The 25,044-nt window shown below is 40.2% G+C and overlaps 1 protein-coding gene across 1 annotated transcript in view; it reads left to right on the forward strand.

The window, feature by feature from the left end:
- Window positions 1–419: 419 nt before the first annotated feature.
- NTF3 (neurotrophin 3) overlaps window positions 420–25,044 on the forward strand; it is a 66,126-nt gene continuing 41,501 nt past the window's right edge. The window contains exon 1 of the mRNA XM_048934574.1: window positions 420–571. Coding sequence (XP_048790531.1) covers window positions 554–571 — 18 coding nt within the window. The 5' untranslated portion in view covers window positions 420–553. The remainder of the gene's footprint in view (window positions 572–25,044) is intronic.

Below are 25,044 nucleotides of genomic sequence, written 5' to 3' on the forward strand. Positions count from 1 at the left end.
TCTGAGAGTCACAGTCCAGAAGAGATTGTTTTATGGTAATGATTTAACAAAAGAATTACAAAGAATATTCCTGGGTACTAAGACTTTTCCTTATAATATGAAAAGATTTTGACAGGAAAAGGAATGAAATTATTAGTTGGAACAAGAAAAAAAAAAATTAAAAAAAAAACAAAAATAAAAATAAAAAATAGACGCATTATGGGTATTGTAAAGCATATAAGAGAAAAAAAAATAGACTTTTATGACAATTATGTTATTTTCAAAAAAATGTGTCGCTCTCTGAAATTCCCCAGCCAGGCAAAATTTTTATAAACAGTAGGCAGTGAAAGTAGAGTATGGCAATAAAAGGGTTAATCTACAGAGCAGAGCCATCTGGCTGAGCTGGTTTGTTATAATCGGGGAGATTATGTTCACGGGACTCAGAGTTAAAGGCTCCTCTCCCATAGAGCAACTCTGCACAACCCAAGCAGACAACTTTGGGACTTTGAATGAACGTATTTACATTTACCTTTCTCTTCATGTCGACTTTTCTGGAAACATTTACACGGATGCCATGGTTACTCCTACCACGGTAAGGGAAATTTGACATTTTCTAATAGGGTCCTAAGAGGGCGGGGAGAGGAGGGGGGAGAGGGATTCTTTAAAGAATTACAATGGTAGTTTGGGAGGGGTGTCTTGCAAGAAGTAGATCTGTCCCAAATGTTGATGCGTTTCCCATTGTGCCTCCTCCTTCTCCCACCTCTAATTGCCCTACAGCTTGCTTTAGTCTTGAGAGTCCTCTCTCCTCCTGCTCTGTACACTGTTGTTTAGATCCCCGGTAAGAAAACAGTGGAGGAAAAATATGAGGTGCTAAAGGAATCTAATTTAAGAGGCAGAAACAAAGGAGACTCTCGGTTTTATTTTAAGACGGAAACAAGAAACTTCAGATGTAACAAAAGGAGTTGCAAATCTTGCGTAGAGGTTGCAGGAACCAGCGTCAGAATACACAGCAGACTTGCCCTAAGGGAAACTTAGAGCCCATGACACGCAAAGTCAAAATTCCTAATTCCTAGACTTCTCCTGTCTCAGGTACTTAACTTCACTGGAGCTTTGTTATTTTTTGTGCAAGTCAGACACTGAAAACCCTACTCATGACCTTTGAATCAATCACCCTTCCCCTCAAAACCAATACTAAATTCTCTGGAAGGAACTGGAGATCAAAGGATACCCTGTACATCTGTGGCTAGGTGAAAAAGATACACTCACTTTGTGTGTAGGATGGTAGGGTGACTTACTCTTACAGTACAATTTTCAGTGTTCAGTAAGCGTCCTCTAAGAATGCAGCACACAACGAATAAATACAGACATATAGAGAGCAAAATAGAAAGCTGTTTCTCATCTAAACAGCTGAAATGCAGCTTAAAGCATTAAGTTAGTTACTGGCGAGTCTTTATGGAGTTACCAAATGTTATTAGCTAAGAGGGGAAAAAATCCTTGAATGGTTTAGATAGTTTTCTGATCAGTTCTTAATCCTTTATTAAAATAAACGAGAAAGCTCTGTGCTGGTCCTATCTCTTGAACTATAAATACGCATTATTCAGAGAGATGGATATTTTGGAATGAAAAGGGCTGCTATGCACACATTCTCTCAGTCCTATATTGCAAAACCAGTTATTTAGAGGGGAGTGGGTATGTGCTTTTTCTTCCCTTTTTAAATAAACAGAGAAGTGTGCTGTATGGTCCAGACAATTGTTATGAACTGCAGAGTTTCAAAAAGCACTCTTAACTCTTAGGCTCATGTGATTTGTTGCATGAGAAGTGCAAATGGTATGTAAAGTTTGACTTAACACTGTGCCCTCAGGAAAATACCCAGACAAAAAAGAAAGACATTCTCAGGCACTGAAATATGTGGCCTGTGCAAGTGTGTAAGTAGAGGAGTGGTACAAAAACACTTAAGATGTCAGAAAAACGAAAATAACTAAACTACCTTGCTTTGGGAAAAAGTAGACAAAAGCAGTAGAGAATGAGAGTTAAGCATGGTTTCAACAACACATAGTATAAAGACTTGTACTTTTAGATACACATGTCAGCACTAGAAGCTGAGTCTGTTAGCATGGTAGGGGGAGGAAAACAACGTACGATTGCAGATTGAGGTCTCAAAATATGGGGAGAAGATAAACCAGAAGGGTCAGGACAGGAGTGCTTTGTGGAGGAAGGTGGTATATTTTGAGGTAACCAATATATTTAGTGTTTCTTATTTATTTATTTTTTTTCCCCCAGGGAAAAATTAACTAAATAACTCATAGAAGGAAATACCTCAGGAGTTTGTAGGGAGACTATTAGGTGCTGAAAATAAACCACAATATACTGTGCTATATTTTGGGTACTTAGAGCAGGTAAGCCATGCAAAGGTAGTTAGCATAACAGGGAAACTACTGCAAGTCAACTGGACAGAGAGAATGTTCATGGATGGAGAAAAGTTTAGGACTCAGAAAAGGAAGTATCACTTGAGAGGGATGGGAAAAGATGCATACTGGATACTGGGTGAAAATATGAAAGGGACCTACAAGGATGTAGGAAGGGTGGGTGGGGGATATGCAGTGGGAGTTTAGAGAGAATGGTGAAAGCACAGTGCAGGAAGGATGTCTGGAGGAGGAAGAAAAATGCACATAGGTTTCTCTGAAAGTAACACCTTCCTGTTTATTGTCATTAAATTGCAACAAAGAGCACAATTACACTATTTGATATAGCGTATTCTCAGTTACAAAACACTATTTTTCAACAGTCACCTCCATTAACTATGCATTTTCACCAGCAATGAAAAAGAGCCTGCATATCACATTCACAAATATCTGCATGGCTGTCTGGAACGTGGCTTGTCTTTCATATCCACCTATGATGCAGTAGGCCAACAAAGTAAAATAGGAGGCATTACTTTCAGAGCATCTCTTATATATTTGGATAGAAGCATGAAGAGCTATGAGAAATTTCAGAGGCTATAAGCCTGCTGGAGTATTGTGGACATGTTGTGACTGGTTATGAGCAGAGGCAGAATAAAGGAAAAAGCTGTGTGAAGGTATTGTGAGGAAATGCAAGATAAGTAAAATTATGGGGACAAGGAGAACTGTGAATATGAAGATTTGGCAGTTCTCATGAAGCATGAGAATGAGGAATGAATGAAGAATGAAGAATAAAGAGGGTATAAGGATAATATTAAGAGCTGAGTTTTCTGTAAAGATCAGTGAGCAAAGGGTAGTCTAATGGAGGTGCAGGACAAGAGAGCACAGGAAGGAATATTAGTTTTGTATTGCTTTGAAGACAAACTGAGGAAGTAGTTCAAAGGTGCAATAGTTATTTGCCTATTAGAAACAAAGGATGCCTCTTATCTGTAGTTAGGATGGAACAGGCAACATGTAACAGGGGAAGTAGCTGAGGAAAGTAGTGGAAAGTAACAAACAGTGTTGGATTAGGAGAACACATACAAATAAAAAGGAATGATATTTTATTAAGCAAGATGCAACTAATGTACCTATGACTCTGTAGTAGGCACTAGCTAAAAGAAGCAGAAAGAGGGAATGGAACAAATGTGGATAGGTTAGTGGAGTTAGAACTTATACGGCACGAATTGGGATTAAATGAGAATGACAGCTCATTTAACAAGGGGTGAGAAATGATGGTGTGTGAGCAAGCAGAGAAATTATCAGTTCGTGTGTATTTATAAGGATTACAGACAAGGTGGTAGAAGTGAACAGCTATCTGATAAGTGAGTTGTGCACACAGCATGCTCAAAATAAATGAAGTACAGGTAACTAGTATAGAGCTGGGTGTGGGACCTGGGAGAATGACAACAATTTGGGGTGAAGAAGGGAAGAGCAACGAAGATTGGGAAGGATTTTATGGGGGTGTAGACAGTCTGCAGTTATCTGTCTCTTACTTTGATGAAGGCTGTCTAAGAATGCAGGCAGAAATGCGTGTGTAGATGGCAGCATAAGAGCAGCCTGGGAGCTAAGTGCAAGGGGCAAGCAAGCAAGAGGCACAGAAAAATGCATATTGTGAATGATGATAGGTGTGTGGATATAAGCAATCACAGAATCATGGTAACACAGGAATAGGAAGAGACCTCTGTAAAACATCAAGTCCAACTCTCCTGCTAAAGAAAGTTCCCTAGAGTAAGTATCACAGGAAAGTGTCCAGGTGGGTTTTTAATATCTCCAGAAAAGGAGACTTCACAATCTCTTTGGGCAGCCTGTTACAGTGCCCTGCCACCCCCAAAGTAAAGAAGATTTTTCTCAAGTTCGTATTAAACTTTCTATGCCCTTTCATACCCTTTGCCCCTTCTTCTGCCTCTGGACACAACCAAAAAACATCTGACCTCACCCACTTAAGATATTTATAGGCCGCCAGGAGACCTAGATCCATCTCTGCAGAGCTCCTTCCAGAAGGTCAGCCCTTAACCTGTACTGATGCATGGAATTATTCCTCCCAAGGAATATCTCCATCTATCTCTGCAATTGCCCTTGTTGAACACCATAAAATTCCTCATCACCCAACACTCTAGACTGTCCAGGAACCACAGAATGGTAGCACAGGCTTCTGGTGTGTTAGTGCTCCTCCCAGGTTTATGTCATTCACAAACTTGCAGCAGGTGTTCCATGTCCCTTCATCTATGTCAGCAATGAAGATGTTGAACAAGACCACACCCAGAACTAACCCCTGTGGAGTTCTGCTAATTACAGGTCTCCAACTACACTCTGGGCTGCTGATCAAAACACTATGAGCTCTGTCAAGTAAGCCAGTTCTCAATCCACCTCACTGTCTGTTCATCTATCTCACACTTCCTTAACTATGAGGATGTTATGGAATACAGCATCAAGAGCTTTGCTAAAGTCAAGATAGACAATACCCACTGTTCTCCTATCATCTACTCAGCCAGTGATGATATCATAAAATACTACAAGATTGGTCAAGCATGATTTCCCCTTGGTGAATCCATGTGGACTACTCCTGATAACTTTCTTTTTTTCCAATTTCCTGAATATAACATCCAGAATAAGTTGTTCCATCACCTACCTAGGGAGAAAAGTGAGGCTGACTTTCAACGATGACAAAGAACAATTCAACAATTACTTTTGCCAGATCCCTCAGCACTCATGGGTGCTAACTATCAGTACCTGTGGACCTGTGGGCATTGATTTTGCCTACACAACCTCTGACCAGATCCTCCTCAACCAAGTAGAAGTCTTCCTTTCCCCAAACTCTCTCATGTCTCTAGGGTCTTGGATACCCAAGGGGCAGTCTTAACAATAAAGACTGAAGCAAAGAAGACATTCAGCATCTCCACCTTCTCAGCATCCTTTATTATCAGAGCACCCACCTCACTGAGACCTACATTTTCCCTAGACTTCCTTTTTATGAAGACATACTTAAAGAAGCCTTTCTTGTTGTCCTTGCTAGATTTAATTCCAAGTGGGCCTTAGCCTCCCTCACTTCTTCCCTGCAGCCCCTGACACCATTCCTATATTCTTTCCAAGTTACCATACCATTTTTCCACATTCCATAAACTCTTCTACGTTTTCCATGAGGTCTTGATTCATGCAAATGTTCTGCTACCTTTGCCTGGTTTCTTGCTCTTAGGGATGCACCAATACTGAGCTTGGGAGAAGTGGTGCTTGAATGTAAAACATCTTTCTTGGGACCCCTTATTTTGCAATGCTCTAACTAGACCTCCAAGTAGGTCCCCAAAGAGGTCAAAGTTGATTCTCTTGAAATCCACAGTGGCAATCCTACTTCTTGCCTTGTTTGTCCTTGAATACCACAAACTCCACTGGCTCATGGTTGCTGCAGTCAAGGCTGTCCCCAGCCCTGACACCCTCGACCAGCCCTTCCTTTTTTGTAAGAACAAGGTCCAGCAGCTGACCTCTCTTGATTGGCTTCTCCACAACACCTCTCAGAAAGTTATTTTCCACATATTGCAGGAACCTCCTGGACCATGTGTATCCCCTACAATGTTGCTTTTCCAGCATATGCTAGAACTGTTGAAGTTACCCAGGAGAAACACTGTCTGTGATTGTGAGGCTGCTTTCACTGTCTGTAGGTCTCACCAACTTCCTCTTCCTGATCAGGCAACCTGTAGTAAAAATTCACAGTGATGTCACCCACATTTGCCTGCTCCTTATTTTTCACCCATGAGCTCTCCACCCATTCATAATTCATCCCTAGGGATTCAAAAGGATGCCCCATGGCTATACACGCCCTTGACGTGGCTGACATTCTGGGTCATGTAATGGGAGGCAACTAAGAAACACTTGTTACTGTTCTGTTTGGCCTGTCTTATTCCCCAGTCATAAGCATATCATCAGCATTGCCATTTTTAACTCCACTTCTTGAGTCCTTTAGTTTAAAGCCTGCCTCACTAGGTTAGTCAGCCTGCTGCTGAACATTGCCCTGTCTCTTCTAGACATATGGACTCATTCCTCCCTAACAGGTTATAATCTTCATTGGAAGTCCCACTGTGATACCCTCATACAAACACCAGCCATGTACCCAGGAACTGATGTGAACTATGTAACTATTTCTGGTTTTCCTCTTTCCTCCAACTGGCAAAACTGAGAAGGTAACTTGGGCACCCCAGTGTTTTTCACTTGTGCTCCCAAGGCCCTATAGTTTTCTTCGATTCTGCCCATTTTCGGGCTTCCAGTGTCATTAACGCACACATGGAAGGACAACAGAGGATAGTACGCCACGTTCTTGACAAGGTGTGGCATGCTTTCAGCAACATCCTGGATCTCAGATTCCAGGAGGCAGCATACCTCTCAAGACACCCTGTCAGTCCAGCAGAAAGGAACATCAATAAAAGGGAATCACCCACTACATGCACGCTGCTGGTATGGTTTTTACTTGCAGATCTTGGCCATGGCTGCCTATAGTTGTATAAACATATCTGGCTTTGAGAGTGAAGCTAGAGAGTGTGAACTCAACTGCAGACTTGCTTTTGTGGATCACCAGGGATCAAGGTGTCTTCCTTTTAGAGTTGTTCACTTCTGGAATATGACTGTTAAACAACATATGTCTATCTCCGTTGGCACCTCTAGCACTAGAAAGCATTTAAACTGCTTTTTGCAACCCAACTCCTTGTTGTAAAAGATCATCTGTGTGAGTGCATATGTGCTAGTACTTACCTTATCTCCAGGAGAAAGTTCAAGTTACTCAGTGCTACCAACTGTCTGAACTGAAGACTCGTTTCTTACCAGTTCTGTCTTAGTGGATGCTGTAGATATCTCTGGAAATTTCTCTATAGGAAAACTAGTTTTAGCTCTCAGACAATTGTTTACCCCCATACTGGCAGACATGAAGAACAGTTCCCTTGGTTGTGAACCTGCAAGCAAGTTACAGCACTTTGTCCTGCCTGCACAAACCGCTGTTATTGAGTGCTTCTCCCAGCAGTGATAGAGTGGGCCATCCGCCACCCTTCCTTACACTACATAGCACTAGTCACATGAAAGCTCATAGATATCTTTCCATTTTTTTCAAGGGATAAATTCCTGAACAACAACAACAAACAAACAACAACAAGAAACCAAACCAAACAAAAAAAAACCAAGTGTTGAAGTCACAGGAAACAAACTGCCACCAGTGCAGGTTAGGCTAACGTCCTAGCATTCCTCTGCACACTTCCTCCCTATTTAACCATTGAGCTGATAGAAAGCGAATGGTAATTCAATCTGCCAGCTGGCTGGGAGAAGAGAAAGGGATTGACAGGCACAATTAGTGCTAAGTGGTCATAGGAAAGTGTTCAAAGTGTGAGTAAATCATCTGTGTTCAATGTGAGGAACATGGAGTGTTTGCATTCACCTGAACTCCTTTGTAATCACAGCACAGGCAACAAAATCTTTCTGCAAAGGTGGGAACATCGGGGTGATTCTGCATCTGTCTTCCAGTGCTGGGAATAAAAGAGCACAATCCATCCAATTCAGTGGTTATGTGGTACAAGCATCTCACTGTGTGAGCAAGCTCAGTACAGTGGTCTTAAAGCCCCTGTCCTTTTAGGACAACAATCATATGGAAAGCTCAGAACAAGATCATATAGTCTTCTCTCTTTCATCTTTCTCTTCCTCTCTCTTATCTGCTTCCTCATACACACACACACACACACACACATACAAATAAGTCTTGCCCAGCCTGACTTTTAGGTTTGTGTTCGAAATTTTCCTCTGTGGAAATACATGCTGAAGATATGTAAATGGGAGCAGAGTTGTCTTGGAACAGGTTGTGTGTCTGTATTTACTGTAACTAAATTCATTGGTTATCATGTGAAGCTCAGGAAACCTGTTGGTTGGATTTAAATGCACATGAAAAGGATGGCAGTTCCATATTTCCAACAAGCAGCATCAGAAAAACAGAGTGCATGACTCAATGCTACACTGTCTGTATTTTTGAGTGAGTCACCACTCATCTAGCCATGTAAATATAGAGATTACATTGAACAAGTCCCATTTTTTTGTTATCTGTTACATGCCTGTACCAAAGGCAATGAAAACATTCCTGAAGGATTGCTTCTTTCTTTTAAGATTTATAGCACTCCTCCAACATTTTCTGTGCTTAAGCTGTGTGTGTTACCCATTGTGGAACTCAAGTGCTAGTTTTCAATTGCTCTCTCACATCTTCCAGCACTAAAACTCCTTTATTTGGGTTTTGTCCCTACTGTACTTACTGTATGTTTTATCTTACGTTACCTGAGTTAAAATGTAAGAAACTCTTAATCTAATTAACTCAGATATATTTATTTCTTCATTTCTATTTGCCAGAAATCTAAGTTAGTATTTTCAGAGCTAGCTGATATCAAACCAGTGAGTTACAGAAGACAGAAGGAAAAGTATATTGTACTATACATGAATGTTTAAAGGCTTGTCTACCTTCAGAAGTGAATTTAGGTTGTGAGTGTGAAATTTAAATCCAACAGCTGCTTCTGAATAACTTAGTTTACCACTAACTTAGTCCACTAACTTAGACAAGTTCTAAGCATCCTCTGCTACAGCTTTTTCCTCAGCCAGCAGATGAACAAGCATAATTTCCCACTGTGGGTCCAGCTGAACCTGATGAGATTTAACAAGGCAAAGCGCAAGGTGCAGTACGGGTTGGAGTAATCCCAGATACAAGCACAGACTGGGAGAAAAACTCTTTGAGAGCAGCTCTACAGAGAAGAACTTGGGGACCCTAGTGGATAAAAAGATGGATGAGAGCCAGCATTGTGTCCTTGAAGTCCAGAAAGCTAACAGTATCATGGGCTGCATCAAAAGAGGAATGGCCAGCAGGGAGAGGGACTGCTTTATTCTCTGCCCTCATGAGGTCCCAGCTGGAGTACTGCATCCAGACCTGGGTGCCCCAGCACAAGAAAGATTTAGAAGAATGGAGTATGTCTGGAAGAAGGCCACAAAGTGATCAAAGGGCTGCAGCATCTCCTATGAAGAAAGGCAGAGGCAGCTGGGCTTATTCTGTCTGGAGAAGGTTCTGGGGAGACCTCATTGCAGCCTTCCAGTATTTAAGGGGAGCTTATAAACACAAGAGAGACTGACTTTATACAGTTTGATAGTGATAGCATGAAGGGAATGCTTTTTAATTTAAAGAGGAATTTCTTAGAGAAGATATTAGGAGGACATTTTTTACTCATAGAGGACTGAAGCACAACAGGCTGCCCAGAGATGTTGTGACAGAATTGCAAAGATTGAAAAGGACCTCAAAAGATTGTTGAACCCATCCTTCCTGCTAGAGGAATACAATAGGTTGCACAGGTAGGCATTCAGACAGGTCTTGAATATGTCTATAGGAGACTTCATAACCACCCTGAGCAACCTGTTCCAGTGCTCCATCACCCTTAACATAAATAAGTTCATATGCATGTTTGTATGGAACTTCCTACATTTAGGTTTTGGGCCATTACTCCTTATCCTATCATTATGTACCATCAAGAGAAGCCTAGCCTCAGCCATTTGCCTCCCACCTCCCTTTAGATATTTATAAACATCAGTCAGATCTCCCCTCAGCCTTCTTTTTCCCAGGATAAGCAGATGAAAGTTACTGAGCCTTTCCTCATATTAGAAATGCTCCAGACCCTTTATCATCTTTGTAGCCTCTGCTGGACTCCTTCTAGGAGATCTCTGTCTTTTTTGGACTGGAAAGCCGAGAACTGCGCACAGTATTCTAAATGTGGCCTCACCAAGGCAGAGTAGAAGGGAATCACAGAATCACAGAACTGTGGGGTTTGGAAAGGACCTCTAGAGATCATGGAGTCCAGCCCCCTTGTCAAAGCAGGCTCCCTAGAGCAGTTTGCACAAGTAGGCAGCCAGACAACTCTTGAATACCTCCAGAGAAGGAGACTCCATAACCTCTCTGGGCTTCCAGTGCTCTGTCACCCTCACCATGAGGTTCTTTTGCATATTGCTGTGGAACTTCCTATGCTCCAGTTTATGGCCATTTCCACTTGTCCTATTCCCACAGACCACATGGTTGGCCATGTCCCTTTGTCTCCCACACTTAAGATATTTGTAAATGTTAATAAGATCCCCTCTTATCTTCATTTCTCAAGGCTGAACAGACCCAGGTCACCCAGCCTTTCCTCATAGGGAAGATGCTCCGGGCACTTTATAATCTTTGTGGCTCTCCTCTTTCCAGAAGATCCATGTCTTTTTTGTACTGAGGAGCCCAGAACTGGATACAGTATTCCAGGTGAGGCCTGACCAGGGTAGAGTAGAGGGAGAGAATCACCTCTCTTCACCTGCTGGCCACACTCCTTTTAATGCAGTCCAGGATCCCATTGGCCTTCAGGGCACACTGCTGGCCTGCTGGTCATCCACCATAGCCCCCAAGTCCTGCTCCCCAGAGCTCCTCTTCAGCAGGTCATCCCCCAACCTGTACTGATACTTAAGGTTATTCCTATGTGCAAGACTCTACAGTTGCTTTCATTAAACCTCATCTGGTTCTTTTTTGCCCAACTGTCCAGACTGTCTATGTCCTGCTGAATGATTCCGGATCGCTTCCCTCTATCTGCTGGCACTCAAGGATACTGTTGGCTTTCTTGGCCACAAGGGCACACTTCTGGCTCATGGCCAAATGAATGGTGCATAGTTGCAGGTTTTCAAGGTATTTGATGGCAAGTCTGCTCAACGAAGTGAGTTTGGAATTAGGTAATATTTAAGGCCCCTTCCACCACAAACTATCATATGAATGAATGAAAACAATTTTTCTTTTCTTGAGAGATGGAATTGAGGCAGTATTTGGTTTTGGTTCCAAGAAAAGATCAGATGTTACAGATTTCAGCAACAAAATATAGACCTCACAAATGCACTGTAGACATTTAACGAGTTATCCCATTACGCTCTCTTCAAGGATGACATACTGTATTAGGTAGCAACATCACACAATTCAAATTATTGGCTCTTCTCACCCAGAATCTAATCACCTTGAGGTACACAATGGACATCCCCATCCACAATACTCACCATATGCACTTAGGTCTCTGAGCAAAAGCAATCCCATGAATAGGTTTGCCTTTGTCTCAGGCAGAAATAACCCAGCCTGTTTTGCCCAGCTCGTTCTTTACATGCACCACCTGGTCTTTGTCCTCTTCTACGGTATGCAGGAGGTTTGACTGGGCAGGATCAGCTCATTTGGCAGAACCCTGAGTGTTGACTAACCATGCGGCTTTTGTCAAATGTACACTTCAGGGTTTGAATGTCCCAACACTCGCTGGTCTCAATGCAGTCTTTAACAGTCCATTCACCCTTTACTTCAGTAGCTTCTACAGCTCATTGTATAAGAGTACATACAGCAGCCTTCCATCTCGAATGCTTTCTCACGATGCAACAGACCCATCAGCAAACATTTTCCAGCACTTTATGATGCAGTGGAGCCTCTTCAGCATGTGTAACCTTCTTTTCTGGTGATGTGTTGAAATCTTAAGTCTTTGAGCCAGTCCGTAATCACTTCTGAGCTTCCTGGATGACTGAGATTCCCTTTTTGAAACTGATCCATGTGATCCATTTACTCCACGTACCATCAGTTGGACGATGTAGGGAGGACAGGACCCTCCCTCTGAACACCAAACCAAGCACAGGCAGGTGGGGTGCCAAAAGGAGCTGTGCTTCACTACCAACCACTTCTGAAGCAGCTCAGAACTCTTCGTTTGCTGCCAATATCTCTTTTTCAGTAGGAGCATAGCAGGCCTCAGATCCTCTGTATCCGTGATTCCAAAACTCCTGGGGTCAAACTTGTGTGTCAGCTGGGCCTTTCTTCCTGAAGCTCCAAGCAAGGACATTCTCCCCAGTTGCAGAGCAGAGCACTTTTTGTTACATCTTGCCCTGTCCAAACTGGCCCAAGGGCTACTGTGTGAAGTATCTCCTGTTTCATTTGTTCTAGGGCCTGTTGTTGTTCAGGGCCTTATATGAAATCATTCTTCTTCCACATCACTTGATAGAGGGAGTTTACAGTCAGACTGTGATCTGGAATATGCATTCTCCAGAAGCTCACACCACCTAAGGAAGCTTGTGTTTCCTTTTTGTTAGTTGGTGGAGACACAGTGGTTATTTAATTGATCATGTCCTTGGGGATCTGGCAGTGTCCATCTTGCCATTTTATTCCTGAGAATGGGATCTTCTGTGCAGGTCCCTTGATCCTACTTTTCTTTATGGCAAGATCAGCTTTTAGAAGGATTTAAATTATTTTCTTCCTTTTCCCAAAAACAACTTCTGCTGTGTAGCCCCACACAGTGATGTTGTCAGTGTACTGCAGGTATTCAGGAGCTTCTCCCTGTTCTGGATCAGCTCGTGAGAAATGTCAGGGTTCTGTTTTGACACCTGGGGCAGTCGATTCCAGGTGAACTGGACACCCCTCTAAGTAAAAGCATACTGTGGCCTGAACGCTGCTTCCAGAGGGATTGAGAAAAAAGCATTCACAATGTCAGTTTTGGCATACAACTTGGCTGCCTTTGTCTGCAGTTATTATCTGGCACAGCAATGTGGTGTGACTTCACTCTGGCCACAACTGTCCACTGTTAGGCAACACTTTTCAATGGACTTTTGCACTTGTCATATGGGACTACCGAAGGGTGAGCGAGTCTTGCTGGTTTCTCCTTGGTTCTCCAGTTGGTGAATCAGCTCATGAATGGAAATTAGGGAGTCCCAGTTGGTATGATATTGCTGCCAGTGCACCGCTGTACTAGCAACCAGCACCTGCAGTTCTATTCTTAGCAACCTCACAACAGAAGAGCCTCCTGAGAGACCAGGCAAGGTAGACAGCTGCTTAATATCCTCTGCCTCCAAGGCAGCTATCCTGAAAACTCGCCAATACCCTTTTGGGCCCTTGAACTACCCTATCCTGAGACAATCTGTACTAAAGATGCACAGGGCCTCTGAGCCAGTTGCAACGGAGTCCTTTTGCTTACTTTGGCATCCAGTACAGTTAACCTTTGGGATTCCCCCTTACTCCAGAAATACAGATGTTTCACCCCTTCATAACTTGATGGCATTAGGGTACGTTGTGCACAGGTGTCCACTAAAGCCTCGTATTTCTTTGGTTCTGAAGTGATAGGCCATCACATCCACACAGTACAATACACCCAACTATCCCTTTCCTGCATCTGGCTGCAGGAAGAGTCCCTCTAGTTTTGGTTACGGTAGTCATTACTCATCTCTGGTGTATGAGAACCAAAAGTCTCATTGCCATCCTTGGATGTAAGATTGCACTGTCTTCGCTGTCTGGAGAACTGCCTGCAGGAAACTGAAGCCTCCATATTGCTAGGAAGACCCACTCGTGTGATTGCTTTCCCTTGCAACTCAAGTTTCCATGCCTGTAGGGTTGAGGTGGGTTTCCCGTCCCACTTCCGCATATCCTGTCCATGGTCATGAAGGTAAAAGCCCCGGATGCTACATGGTGTGTATCTACTATATCCTCTCTCTTGAGCAGAGGAACGCTTACTCCTAATGGATGAAGCATGGGTTCATACAGCTGGAGGAGCAGTTGAAGCTGTTTCTTTTCCTTTGAGTTCTTGAACCAGTTTCTCCACAGCTGTGACACGGGCCCTCGGGGAGGAAGAGAGATTATCTTCATATTGTCAAAGCAGGCTAGCCATTTCATCCACTATTGGTTTTCATCATCTTTCCAGTTCTTTCCTGCCAGGCTGCTGGCATATGATGATGGTGCATTCCATACAACTCTCTGCCACATACTTCACATACACATCATGTCGTCTGCATCTTGGGAACTGGTATAATTGTCCAAGTTAATTGCATACCACAATCTCTACCACAGAGTAGAGATAGATCCAGTACCCTCGAGTACTGGATACCTTTCTCCATTGTGGTCCATATGCCTGGGTTAAGTACCAGGTCTTCCTTGAAAGGATATCTTTCCTTCAGGGCTGACAAGAGTTGCCGCCTCGGGGTGAAAGACCGTATTCCTTTTTCATTTGCTTTGTCAGTGCCACTTTCCCTAGAAACAGATCCCAGCTTCTTGGCTTCACTACCTGCTAAGTTCAGGATACTGGTTCCACTATGCCAGAACCTAAGCAGCCAGGTGGTAATATGCTCACGTGGGTGATAGCTGTAATCTTCTTGCAAATCTCACAGTCCACTTAATGTTAGGAGTCAGATGGTTTCTGTTTCTTCTTCTTCCTCTTGCTTTTGTGATGATCACACTCCTTTTTTTTTTTTTCTCTGCACTTATAAACTTCTCTCTTTGCTAAGTATTCTGACTTCTGTAGACATTTTTCTTCTTGTTGATAGGGCTACTGATATGGGTACTATTTTGTTCCCCAGTTGAACTGTGGGGTTTGTCAGGAGGCCTGGAGTGACTATAAGACTGGTTGTGAGGATCATGGTACCTGCAGGGCCTTTCAGTAGGGTTGGAGTAACTGCAGCGTCTGTCAAAAAAGGGCAAAGCAACTGCAGAATCTGTCACAGGGGTTGGAGTAGCCACAGGGACCATCATGAGGGCTGGAGCAGGCAAAATGTTCGTTGCAGGAGTTGGAGATACTGCAGTCGTTGCAAGAGGCAGAGAAATCGCAAGGTTCATTGCAGGAGTTAGAGCAACCACAGGGCTCATTACAGGTGCTGGAGCAACCGAAAGGCTCAGTTGGCACAGGACACGCGCCAGTATGCTGCAGTGATTTGTGCCTCTTTAGGACTGCCAGGGCAACGGCAGATCTTTTCCAAAGATTCTGCTAGTTTTTCAGGGTTCTGCTGTTGTTCAGAGGTGAAGGTCCAAACCACTATGGATGCCCACTCTTTTAGGCACCTGCCCATACCATCCTATACTCCTTGCCCCTCAGAACTATCCTGCCCTGGGGCAGATGTTGGGATTTTATTCTGAAATAATTGTTTAATCTTAAACATAACCGGAAACATACTCATGACTCATGCTGGTTTGAACATCCCATAGATATTCAGATTTCTCAAGAACTGTTGTAACTAGCTCTTGAGCTCTAGGGAAAGAAGGAAAAGCGAAAGGGAGGCTGAGGGACTGATAATGCTGATAGTATGAACAATATGGCTTCCCAAACCCACAGGTGACCGCAGTGATGAACACGCACAAAACAGCAGTTTCTCGGCTGCCAATTTTATCATGATGCAAGACGAGGTCACACAACATAGCAAACTAAAAACCTTAATCTAATGCCCAGTAATGACAAACAGCGCAGCAGGGAAAATAAGCAGCACACAAGGTGCTACACAATGCAGTTTCAGGAGCAGACTCTTAAGGATCTCCTGTTAACATGCTCTGGTCAGGTCTGCTGTTATCTCAATCCTTTGTGCCCCATGCTGTGCACCATAAAAGATTGTTGTGGTTTAACCCAGCAGGTGGCTAAGCACCACACAGTTGTTTGCTCACTCTTCCCAGTGGGTCAGGAGAAAGAACTGGGAAAAAGAACAAACTAGAACTCATGGGTTGAGATTTAACTAATATAAAAACTAATGTAGGGAAAAGGAAAATAGTTCTGACTATATACACACACACAAATGTACATAACAAGCGGTGCACAAGCAATTGCTCACTACCTACCAACCAATACTCAGCTCACTCCCTGAACAGCAGAAGAAAGACAAACTCCTACCCCCTTCAACACTCTCCTCTGGCAAGTTTAAATCAGCTGCCCTGATTCTGTTCCTTCCGTTAGTGTGAGATGAGAAACTGGTGTGACTTTGGCTCTGTGTAACACTGCTAAGCAGCAACTATAAACATTCTCCATAAAATATAAATTTTCTCTTCGACCCAAAGTATAGCATCACACCAGACACTCCGAAGAAAACAACTTTGTCCCGTTTGAAATGAGGACACAGTGAAAATCTTTAAGAACTACTTCAGAGGACTGTGGAAACATGTCTACATGTTAGCTGCATGTGCAAAACCAAAATGAAAGGCATTAGCAAATACATAGCCCAGTGACACTATTTTAGCAAATGATAAACTTTACCCTGCTCTGGATTAGGTAACAAACATATCAGTATTAAGAAGGAACATCTTCCCAGCATTGGAATACCCAAGACTAAAGGTGATATTCTAAAAGCATAAGATCTCTTTCGTCTGTCTGATACCACTCTGCATTTGCACGTGTCTTGTGTAATTATGTTAAATTTTTGTACTATTTCTCTCTTATCTTTCTCTCTTCTAATATAAAAGAGTCTTTCTGTAATAAATCCAGCACTCATTTATTATTTAAAGCATACCTAGCTAATTTTCAACACTATGCCTTACCAACTTATTCCCTAACATTTAATATATATTTTTTGCAATTATTTTCCCTAGTATACTATCTTGGGCTTTTCCTTCTCAGTCTCTTATTTCTTATTTCCTGCCCCCTTTTCTAATCACTTTCTATCCTGTTATTTTATTTTTTAAGTTTTAATATATTACATATGTATATATCTATATAATGTGTGAAATTTATTAAATTTATTTTTTATATTTATTAGCAGCTTTACCCTTTAATTTGTTCCAATTGCTAAATGAAAAAACTGAAGAGAGCAGTACATCAGGTTTGATAGTATCACTTACGAGTATCCTGTTTTAGGCTGCCCAGGGAGGTCGTGGAGTATCCTTCTCTGGAGATATTCAAGACCCGCCTGGACACCTGATTGTGTGACCTGGTGTGCTTTGGCAGGGGGGTTGGGCTGGATGATCTCTGGAGGTCTCTTCTAACCCCTATGATTCTGTGATTCTGTGTTTCATTCTCTACCTCATCACCACCATCCACAACTGCAGTATCTGTTCATAGCCCAGATACATTATGAAGCTCCCGTGGAGCCCTTCCTGCCCTCCTCCATGCATCCCATCTGCTTCCCTGTTTCTATTCAATCTCTGTTGCACAGGGAAACCTACAGCCTTACAGCTGCAGAAGTGTCCTCAAGTCTCTGGACAAAAGAAACTTCTTTGTCAATTAATTAAGGAAAATGAACTTTCATTTGATGAGGAATGTGTGTTATTAAAGCATTTCCTTCTCATAAGGACTACCCAGCAGCTTCTTCAGTCATATACAAAGATGAAAGTAGCTATAGTTGGTGTGGTATTAGTAGTTGTAGCTGTGTAGATCATTTTATGTATATATACATATAATTATATATCATTTCAAATATCAGCACAAATAAGTACTCTTAGTCTTTTGAAACTGCTGGTCCTAAGGGCCAGAAAGTAGGATTTTCAAAAACAAAGCTGCTACTTCTTTCTTTGAAATAACCAGAATTTTTAGCATTGATAGCAAGGAAAGCATTGTTAATCCAATATAGGAGGATCTTAGAGTTCCACAAACTAAAATTCTTACAAATATTCACCTCATATAGAGGAATGTGTCTTAGACTTTATAAGTGGCTGTGTCAAAAAAGTCACTCTTTCTGCTCAGACACACTGAGTACTGCTAGCACCACATCCCTATGTACTTTTGCATGGCACCTACATGTAAGGAAAACAACACGAAAGAGGTTTTGTGTGCTAGTGCTCAACACTGTATCTTGATCTTGCTTTATTTATAAGTCCCAGCTGGATGTAAACCCTGGAAAGTCTGTGTACTTATAGAGTTTGGCTGCTTCTGTATAATAAGTGTAATTTGCAACAGACTGTTTTTCTTAGTAATTTTTTTTTTTTAAAGACAGTAAAATAAGTAGAAGATGAGTTCATTTGTTTGTTTGTTTTCTTAAAAGGCTTCATAAAATTAAATTTTCCCCTCAGAAGCTAAAGCTCCTTTACACATCTGTTAGTACATCTGTTAGTAGGAAGTGGTCTCCCGTGGAAGGTTTTGCATTTTAGGGAAATTTATGTTTTTTTTTTTAATTCCAGTAGAATATTCTAATTTTTTTTTGTCTGTTACTTTCTGTTCAATTTGCTTTTTTTCCTCCCTAGTTTATTCTCATTTGTCTCATTTTTCATTTGAAATGGAAACTGCTGAATTTTCTGTGTTTGCTGCCATTTTAATCATCAGAAAGCAAATTGGATTGGTTTAGTTGTTCTTTGCTGGTTTCATTTCTTTGCCTTCATCTTTCTCAGTGTCTCAGATTCAGATTGTGCCTTTACTGACTCAGTCTCTGATGACTGTTTGACAACAGCACTTGAATTAATTCAACACATTTGTTTTTATTTTCACAAGTGTTATAAAAGCAGGACTTGCCTGATGAGTAAATGATTAAATGCTTCTGATTACAGGCCAAATTCTGATCTCAGTGACACCTAGACGATCCTACCAAAACCAGCTAGTATCTCAACAAACCTTAAATTTGAGTCCTGATGTTTGTTTTAAAACCATGGATTCACATGCAAAGCATTTTAGTATGTTGAATCATATAAATTCAAGAGAGGAAGAGAATGTATCCATATTAGACAACCGTTATATTTGACGGGAATAATTATAGCAAATAGATTTCTGTGCTGGGATTTGTCAGTTTCTCAGAAGGAAATAATTCCCCAAGTACACTTAAGTTTCAAGTAAGGCCCCTAGGACATAAAGTTTAAAACTTGGCAGATTTCCCCCTTGGTTGAAAACCTGTCTTCTTATTGATCTTCCTGTTGACTGCTAGAGATACTAGCCATCCAGGAAATTATCCAGCCCAGGAAATTGATAATTGCAGACACAGGGACAAAGCCAGTGAAGCTTGGAGCAATCCAGGGCTTAACAACGTCTGCTCATAGGGGACAGTGAAAGCTGCTGGGGTTGAGAGGTGTGAATTCCTCAAAATTGGAGAATTAAAACCAACAAAATCCATCTCCTAATACAGTCCAATATCTCCTAAGATGGCTTGTGGTCCAAACCAACCAGGTGGCGTTTTCTTCAAAGATCTGTCATGTCTAATTTTCAGTTCAAGTGGGCTTCCATTACTCCACTAAAAATCTTAATATCATCCCCCATCCAACTTGCATTCTATTCATTCCTACAGTATAGTATATTTTTCAACACAAAAGTTGTTAGCAACAGGAGAGGCCTGGAAAATGGTAGAATGGCCTAGCATTGGATGATTTTAGATTAGAACTTTGTTTACAATTTTATTTTTTATTTTTTCACTTCTTATGGTTATTTCTATGATGGTATTCTTTAGGAAAGAAGTAAAAATAAAGGTTATCATTACTGAAATTAAATAATGTTTAAATAAATAGGCTTTGAATGTTTATTCTTTGGAAAAAGCTCTTTTTTGAGAGAACACATTGCAAGGACAACTGAGGTTTACCCACATCCAGGTTGAAATCTGGATGGACATCCCCAGATTAATGTTACACAAACTTGCATGCCTGCACAGTGCATCACTATGCTATGGAAGACCCTCTTGATCATCCCATCAATTAGCACCAAGATAACTAGGTTCATTTCTTACTGAATGTCATTGCATGGCTCTCCAGAAACAAGTTCCCCAGATGCACTTTGTGGATCCCTCAAAAGCTTGACTTAAAAGACTTGACTGCTGATAAAACAGGAAGTTCAGATTGGAGTTCTCTCATAGATCACTTTGTGGTATCTGACTTCATTTGCACCACAATTGTTCACTCTTGCAGGAACTTGAGATGCTTCAGCATCTATGACAGTAATTGAAGGATTCCTTTCATTGTCATCAGATCCATAGGTATTCTGCTCCTCTTGAGGATTCTTAATAGTGTTGATCAGAGCTTGACAGACACAGGCCTAGCCCCAGCATGCTACAGTGGTTTGTGCCTCTTTAGGATTGCCAGGACAGTAGTGGATCTTTTCCCAGTATTCTACTAGTTTTTGGGATTCTGTGTTGCTCAGAGGTGAAGGTCCAAACCACTACGTGTGCTCACTGCTCATACCATCCGATACTCTTCCATTTGATCCCACACTCTCTGCCACACAGAACTATCCTGCCTCGGGGCAGATTGCAGAGTGATATTCTTAAACAGTTGTTTAATCTTAAACATAACTCGAAACACGTTCATGACACATAGTAACAGGAGCATGTTGGTTTGAATAGCCAAAACCCAAAGATGACTCCAGTGATGAATTCACACAAAACAGCAGTTTCTCAGCTGCCAATTTTATCATGATGTATAAAACATCCAACCCCTAACGCAGCAGAGAAAATAAGGAGCAAGCAAGGTGCTGCACAGTATGGTTGTAAGAGAAAACTCTCCAAGAGCATACAAGCATCTGCTCTTCCATATCCCCTCTCTTGGATTCAAACTCACTAGGAAAGGTGAACTAAGTCACAGATTTTTTTTCCAAATCCCCCAAGACAGTGTGCTCTTTTAGGGTGGACAGAGGCAAAAATCTTGGTCCTTCTACTGTGCCTGAAGAGAAAGGTACAGAGAGCTTCTTACTATTTAAGATATTCAAGTGCTCCTTCAGCCAAGTCCAGAAAGTTGATTACTTTAAATTTAGTTCATAAAATACTCCCTAGAGACTTATTTTTCTAATTGTTTCTTGAACGTTTTCCACATTATCTGATAGTACTTGTCTCTGTACAAAATCTTTTCTGAATGTAGAAACAATTTTCCAAATCTTGAATAGTAAAATTTCATCTGAAATTCTGCTCTGACCTGTTTACTGCTAGATTACATCAAATATTATCTAATCACGAGTCTGATGCCACATTCATTTGTTGGTTTTGTTTGCTCCTTCTGCAAGTATGTTTTGATTTGATTACTCTGCTTCTTTCAATGTTTTTATCCATGATTTTCATTCAGATTAATTATCTCATGGAAGACCTGAAGCATGAAACCCAGTATTTAACTTTCCTCAAAGCAGAAAATCATAGGCACCACCGCTAGTCTTCGCAGATACAGAATAAAAGACATGAAAAGAAGCTCTTTAAGTCATATTTCAGCACTTTCATTTTTTCCTTCCTTTTTTCTTCATGAAAAGGAGCAGATGGGGAGAAGTAAACTTTGCCATCTGGAAGACCTAATGATTAAATAAGGGGACAAGTATCAAGTTTGTTCAGCACAAGCCCATTTTTTCCAGTTATCAGCATCAAATCAATCAGACTCAACAAGGGCTAAATTATCTTGAAGATAAATTAGTTTGGAAGTATTTGTTTTTATCCTGTTGTTCAAGTGACTTGAAAATTACAGTTATTCTCAGAAATTGTTAAGAAATACATTTCTTCCTTATCTTTGAAAACACAGGAAATTCTGTCTTGAATTTCCTACACTATGTTTGGGTTAAATGTCATTCTGCCTCCTAGTTAAATTTCCATTTGTAGTGTCATAATCTTTGTATATAATGTTAATTATACTTTATTATGAGTAATTTAGAAATTGTTATTATACCAATTGGAAATGGAAATACAGCACTTGTAAATCTTATTTTGAATGGGAATTCAAATATCTTCATAGTTCTGTATAGTCTCTCAGTGGTGTCTGACTCACTGGCTCCTCTGTTTTGAATACACATTATATGTATGGTATGTGTACATATATATATGAGTGTATTGCACTTTGAACAAGACAGTAGATATCATGACCTATGTCTGAGTAGATTTTCCGTTTGATTTTTACATGATAATAGAAAGAATTACTAAAGCCTTTGATTTTAGTCTTACAATACATTAGCAGGTATTCTGTTTTTAAATTTTCCAGACTTGTAAGCACCTAATATTCCCTTGACATACTAATGAGGCTGGCAGTACAGACCCTAAAAATACAATTTTCCCCACAGAATAAACAGCATGTATTACTCTTGGATCATAGATATGAGCTCTGGGAAACCATCACCATTGGGGTTGTGAATTCAATTTTTTTAAGGTTTTTCTTTCTTGTATTTTGGATTTCCTACACTTCCCTGATGCAAACATATTTCAGCCCTTCTTCGTCATATTTGGTGGTGTGTTTCTACTATTCTTAAAAAATAAAACAATTCCTGGCACTCCACTAGCCAAAAAACTCACAGAAACAACAACAGTAAAACAGTCCAGTAATTCTTACCTTAAATTTAATTAGAATGAACATTAGAATGAACTATTGTTTGTCCATAACATCCCTAGATGTCTATTCACATGCTTTTCCATCATTTCAGTGTTCACTTTAAATTGTGCACAGAAGCATAATTTATGTCAGAAAAATTTTAATTTGTATTCAAGGTGATATTCCAGCTAATATGTATATAAATCTTTTCAAATTTCCAATGAATAATTCTCTTCAAACGTACAGGATGCTTACACAACTGAATTTCTTGGTAAATACATTCAGTCCATTTTGCCATCTTTTGCAAAACAATTTTGTTCTACAGTTGCAAAAAAAAAAAAAAATCTTTACAAAATCTGGGCCTACATAAGCTGATACTTTTTCCATATATATAATGCAATTATTTATGCTTCTTTTACGCATCAGCTCTAACTGGCTTTACTCAATTCTCTCTTGTCCTCAGTTTTCTCCTTTTTCGCATGTTCATATGGGTTTGTGGTTTGCTAATCCAAACAGTCAGCTTTCTCATACTTTCCCCACAGAACTTGTAATTTGTTTTGTTTCTACTGGGCATTCTAGCAATTTTCATAACAATTTTTCCCCCTAAATATATAGCAGGAATTTGTAACTTTTCATGTCTCAGATTTACTCCTTTGTGCCTCATTGCTGTCCAAACAGATAGAATCCAGAAGCTCCCGTGAAATTTATTTGCTCATAATTATATTAAAAAATTATAAAATATAATTAAATAGCAACAATTGTTTATAATTATTTGACATAATTATTGCTGTTCATCTTCTTTTTCAGTATCTTTGTGAAAAAAAAAACACCTGTATAAAGATGCAGTCAGAATATTTTATGCATGCAGACATCATCTCATCTATAAGTGGAAGAGGCTTGCTAGGTTTCAAACTTGGTGTCCCAGTATATTAGAGAAGTGAAATTTGCAATTAAGAAAGCAAGTTGTTAAACCTAGTCTACTTCTACTACAGACAAGCTAGAGAAAGAAACACCCTTTGCAAAATAATCCTAACCATTCATAGAGAAAGATACCTACCTCTCAGAAGGACAAGGCCGATGCTTTCAACTGTCTTGAATTAAATTATTTAAATATGTACTCTGAATATGTTACATTGATGTTATTCAACAGCTTGAAGGCATGCAAAACTTTGTGGCTCCCAACTGGAGTTGATACTAGACTGAAAAATTGTGCATGATATTTATCATACAGAACAGGAATATTGTATCAAGCACTGTGTATATAATGATGTGTTCTGTTTACTTGCCTTCGCATTTCATAAACAGCTTTTAGTAACTCTAATCTTTGTCTTCTCACCTGAATGTTATCCTTCATACAAATTTAATATAATTGTTATGTCTTTGCTACAGAATTAGAATAATTTATCCAAAATCAAGATTGTGAAATCTCTCCTTCAGAGTTGTTTGTAGCATTATCTATTTCTCATAGAGTAAATGATCTGGCTACAGCGTGAATTTAATGCAAACTATGAATTTGTCAGAATTTCCAACTGCACATAATCCAGTTCTGATGTGCTTGGTTTTCTGGTTAATAGAAATTCATTTTCAAGTAACAAAGACTAAACCAAAATAAATTGTTGGTTTACAGCAATATTAATAAAGCCATACAGCTTATGAGCTTACTTTCTGTGCCAGTAGTCCTTCTCTGTTTCATTCCCTTACATTCTTCAATGTCTCAGCTTCCACCTGCTCTCACCTCCCTGTCCATTAAACAACTACAGTATCTTATCTCTTTCCCTTTTCTCTGACTACTGGCTTGTGAAGAGACAGCACATCTTTTTGCTATTAGAACTCTGTGAATGCTAATGCAGATACTAGGAAGCTATGAGCTTTGTTCTTTAAAAACGAGGCACTAACCTCAGTGTGTTTTCATACCAGTTATCATGAAATTTGTAGGAGTTTATTATTTTTGAAAATTTTGCACATCTTCCAAATTTGGTTAAATAATAGACTTCCAAATTTAGGAATAACTGGGAAGGACTAGCAGGCTATTTGATAATACAATTCTTTTTCTTCAGTAAAACAGGCTAAAAAGGCACAGTAGGAATGCACAAAAGAAGCTGCAAGGTAATTTCTATACTGTTAAACAGTACTTCTGTTCCACTGAATATTTTTATGTTTATGGTGTTTTTTTATGTTTAGTATGTCAAACATAATTTTTAACAATTATTTAGGATCAACTGGTTGGTGGTCCAGATGTCCTCTGAAATGGGGGATCCTGGAAAAGCAATAATCTTTTTATTCTGCTGTTTTCTGGTGCTCACTTGCTCCAAAATTATTCATACATGGTTTCACCTCTTGTTAAAAAAAAAAAAAAAATGGAATAAATCTTTATTATTACTATTATACTTCATGGTACTAGAGGCACTTTTTTTTAATACCGTATTGTGGGTGTCCCTGGTTGAACAGGGCTTGGACCAAGAATTTGCTGACAACCTCAGCCAATCTGTCTTTCTGTGACTACTGTCTTTACTGACTCACTAAAATTTCACGTGATACCTGATACATAATTCAAACAAAGCTATCAGACAAATAAAGTCTGAGAGAATATAAACATTTTTTTTTTTTCTAGGACAGAAAATATTCTATCAACATTGCTTTGTTAGGATTCAGTAACTCTTTTTATTTTGCTTTCCATATGTT

The sequence above is a fragment of the Lagopus muta genome, chromosome 1, assembly GCF_023343835.1.
Source record: "Lagopus muta isolate bLagMut1 chromosome 1, bLagMut1 primary, whole genome shotgun sequence".
NCBI lineage: Eukaryota > Metazoa > Chordata > Aves > Galliformes > Phasianidae > Lagopus > Lagopus muta.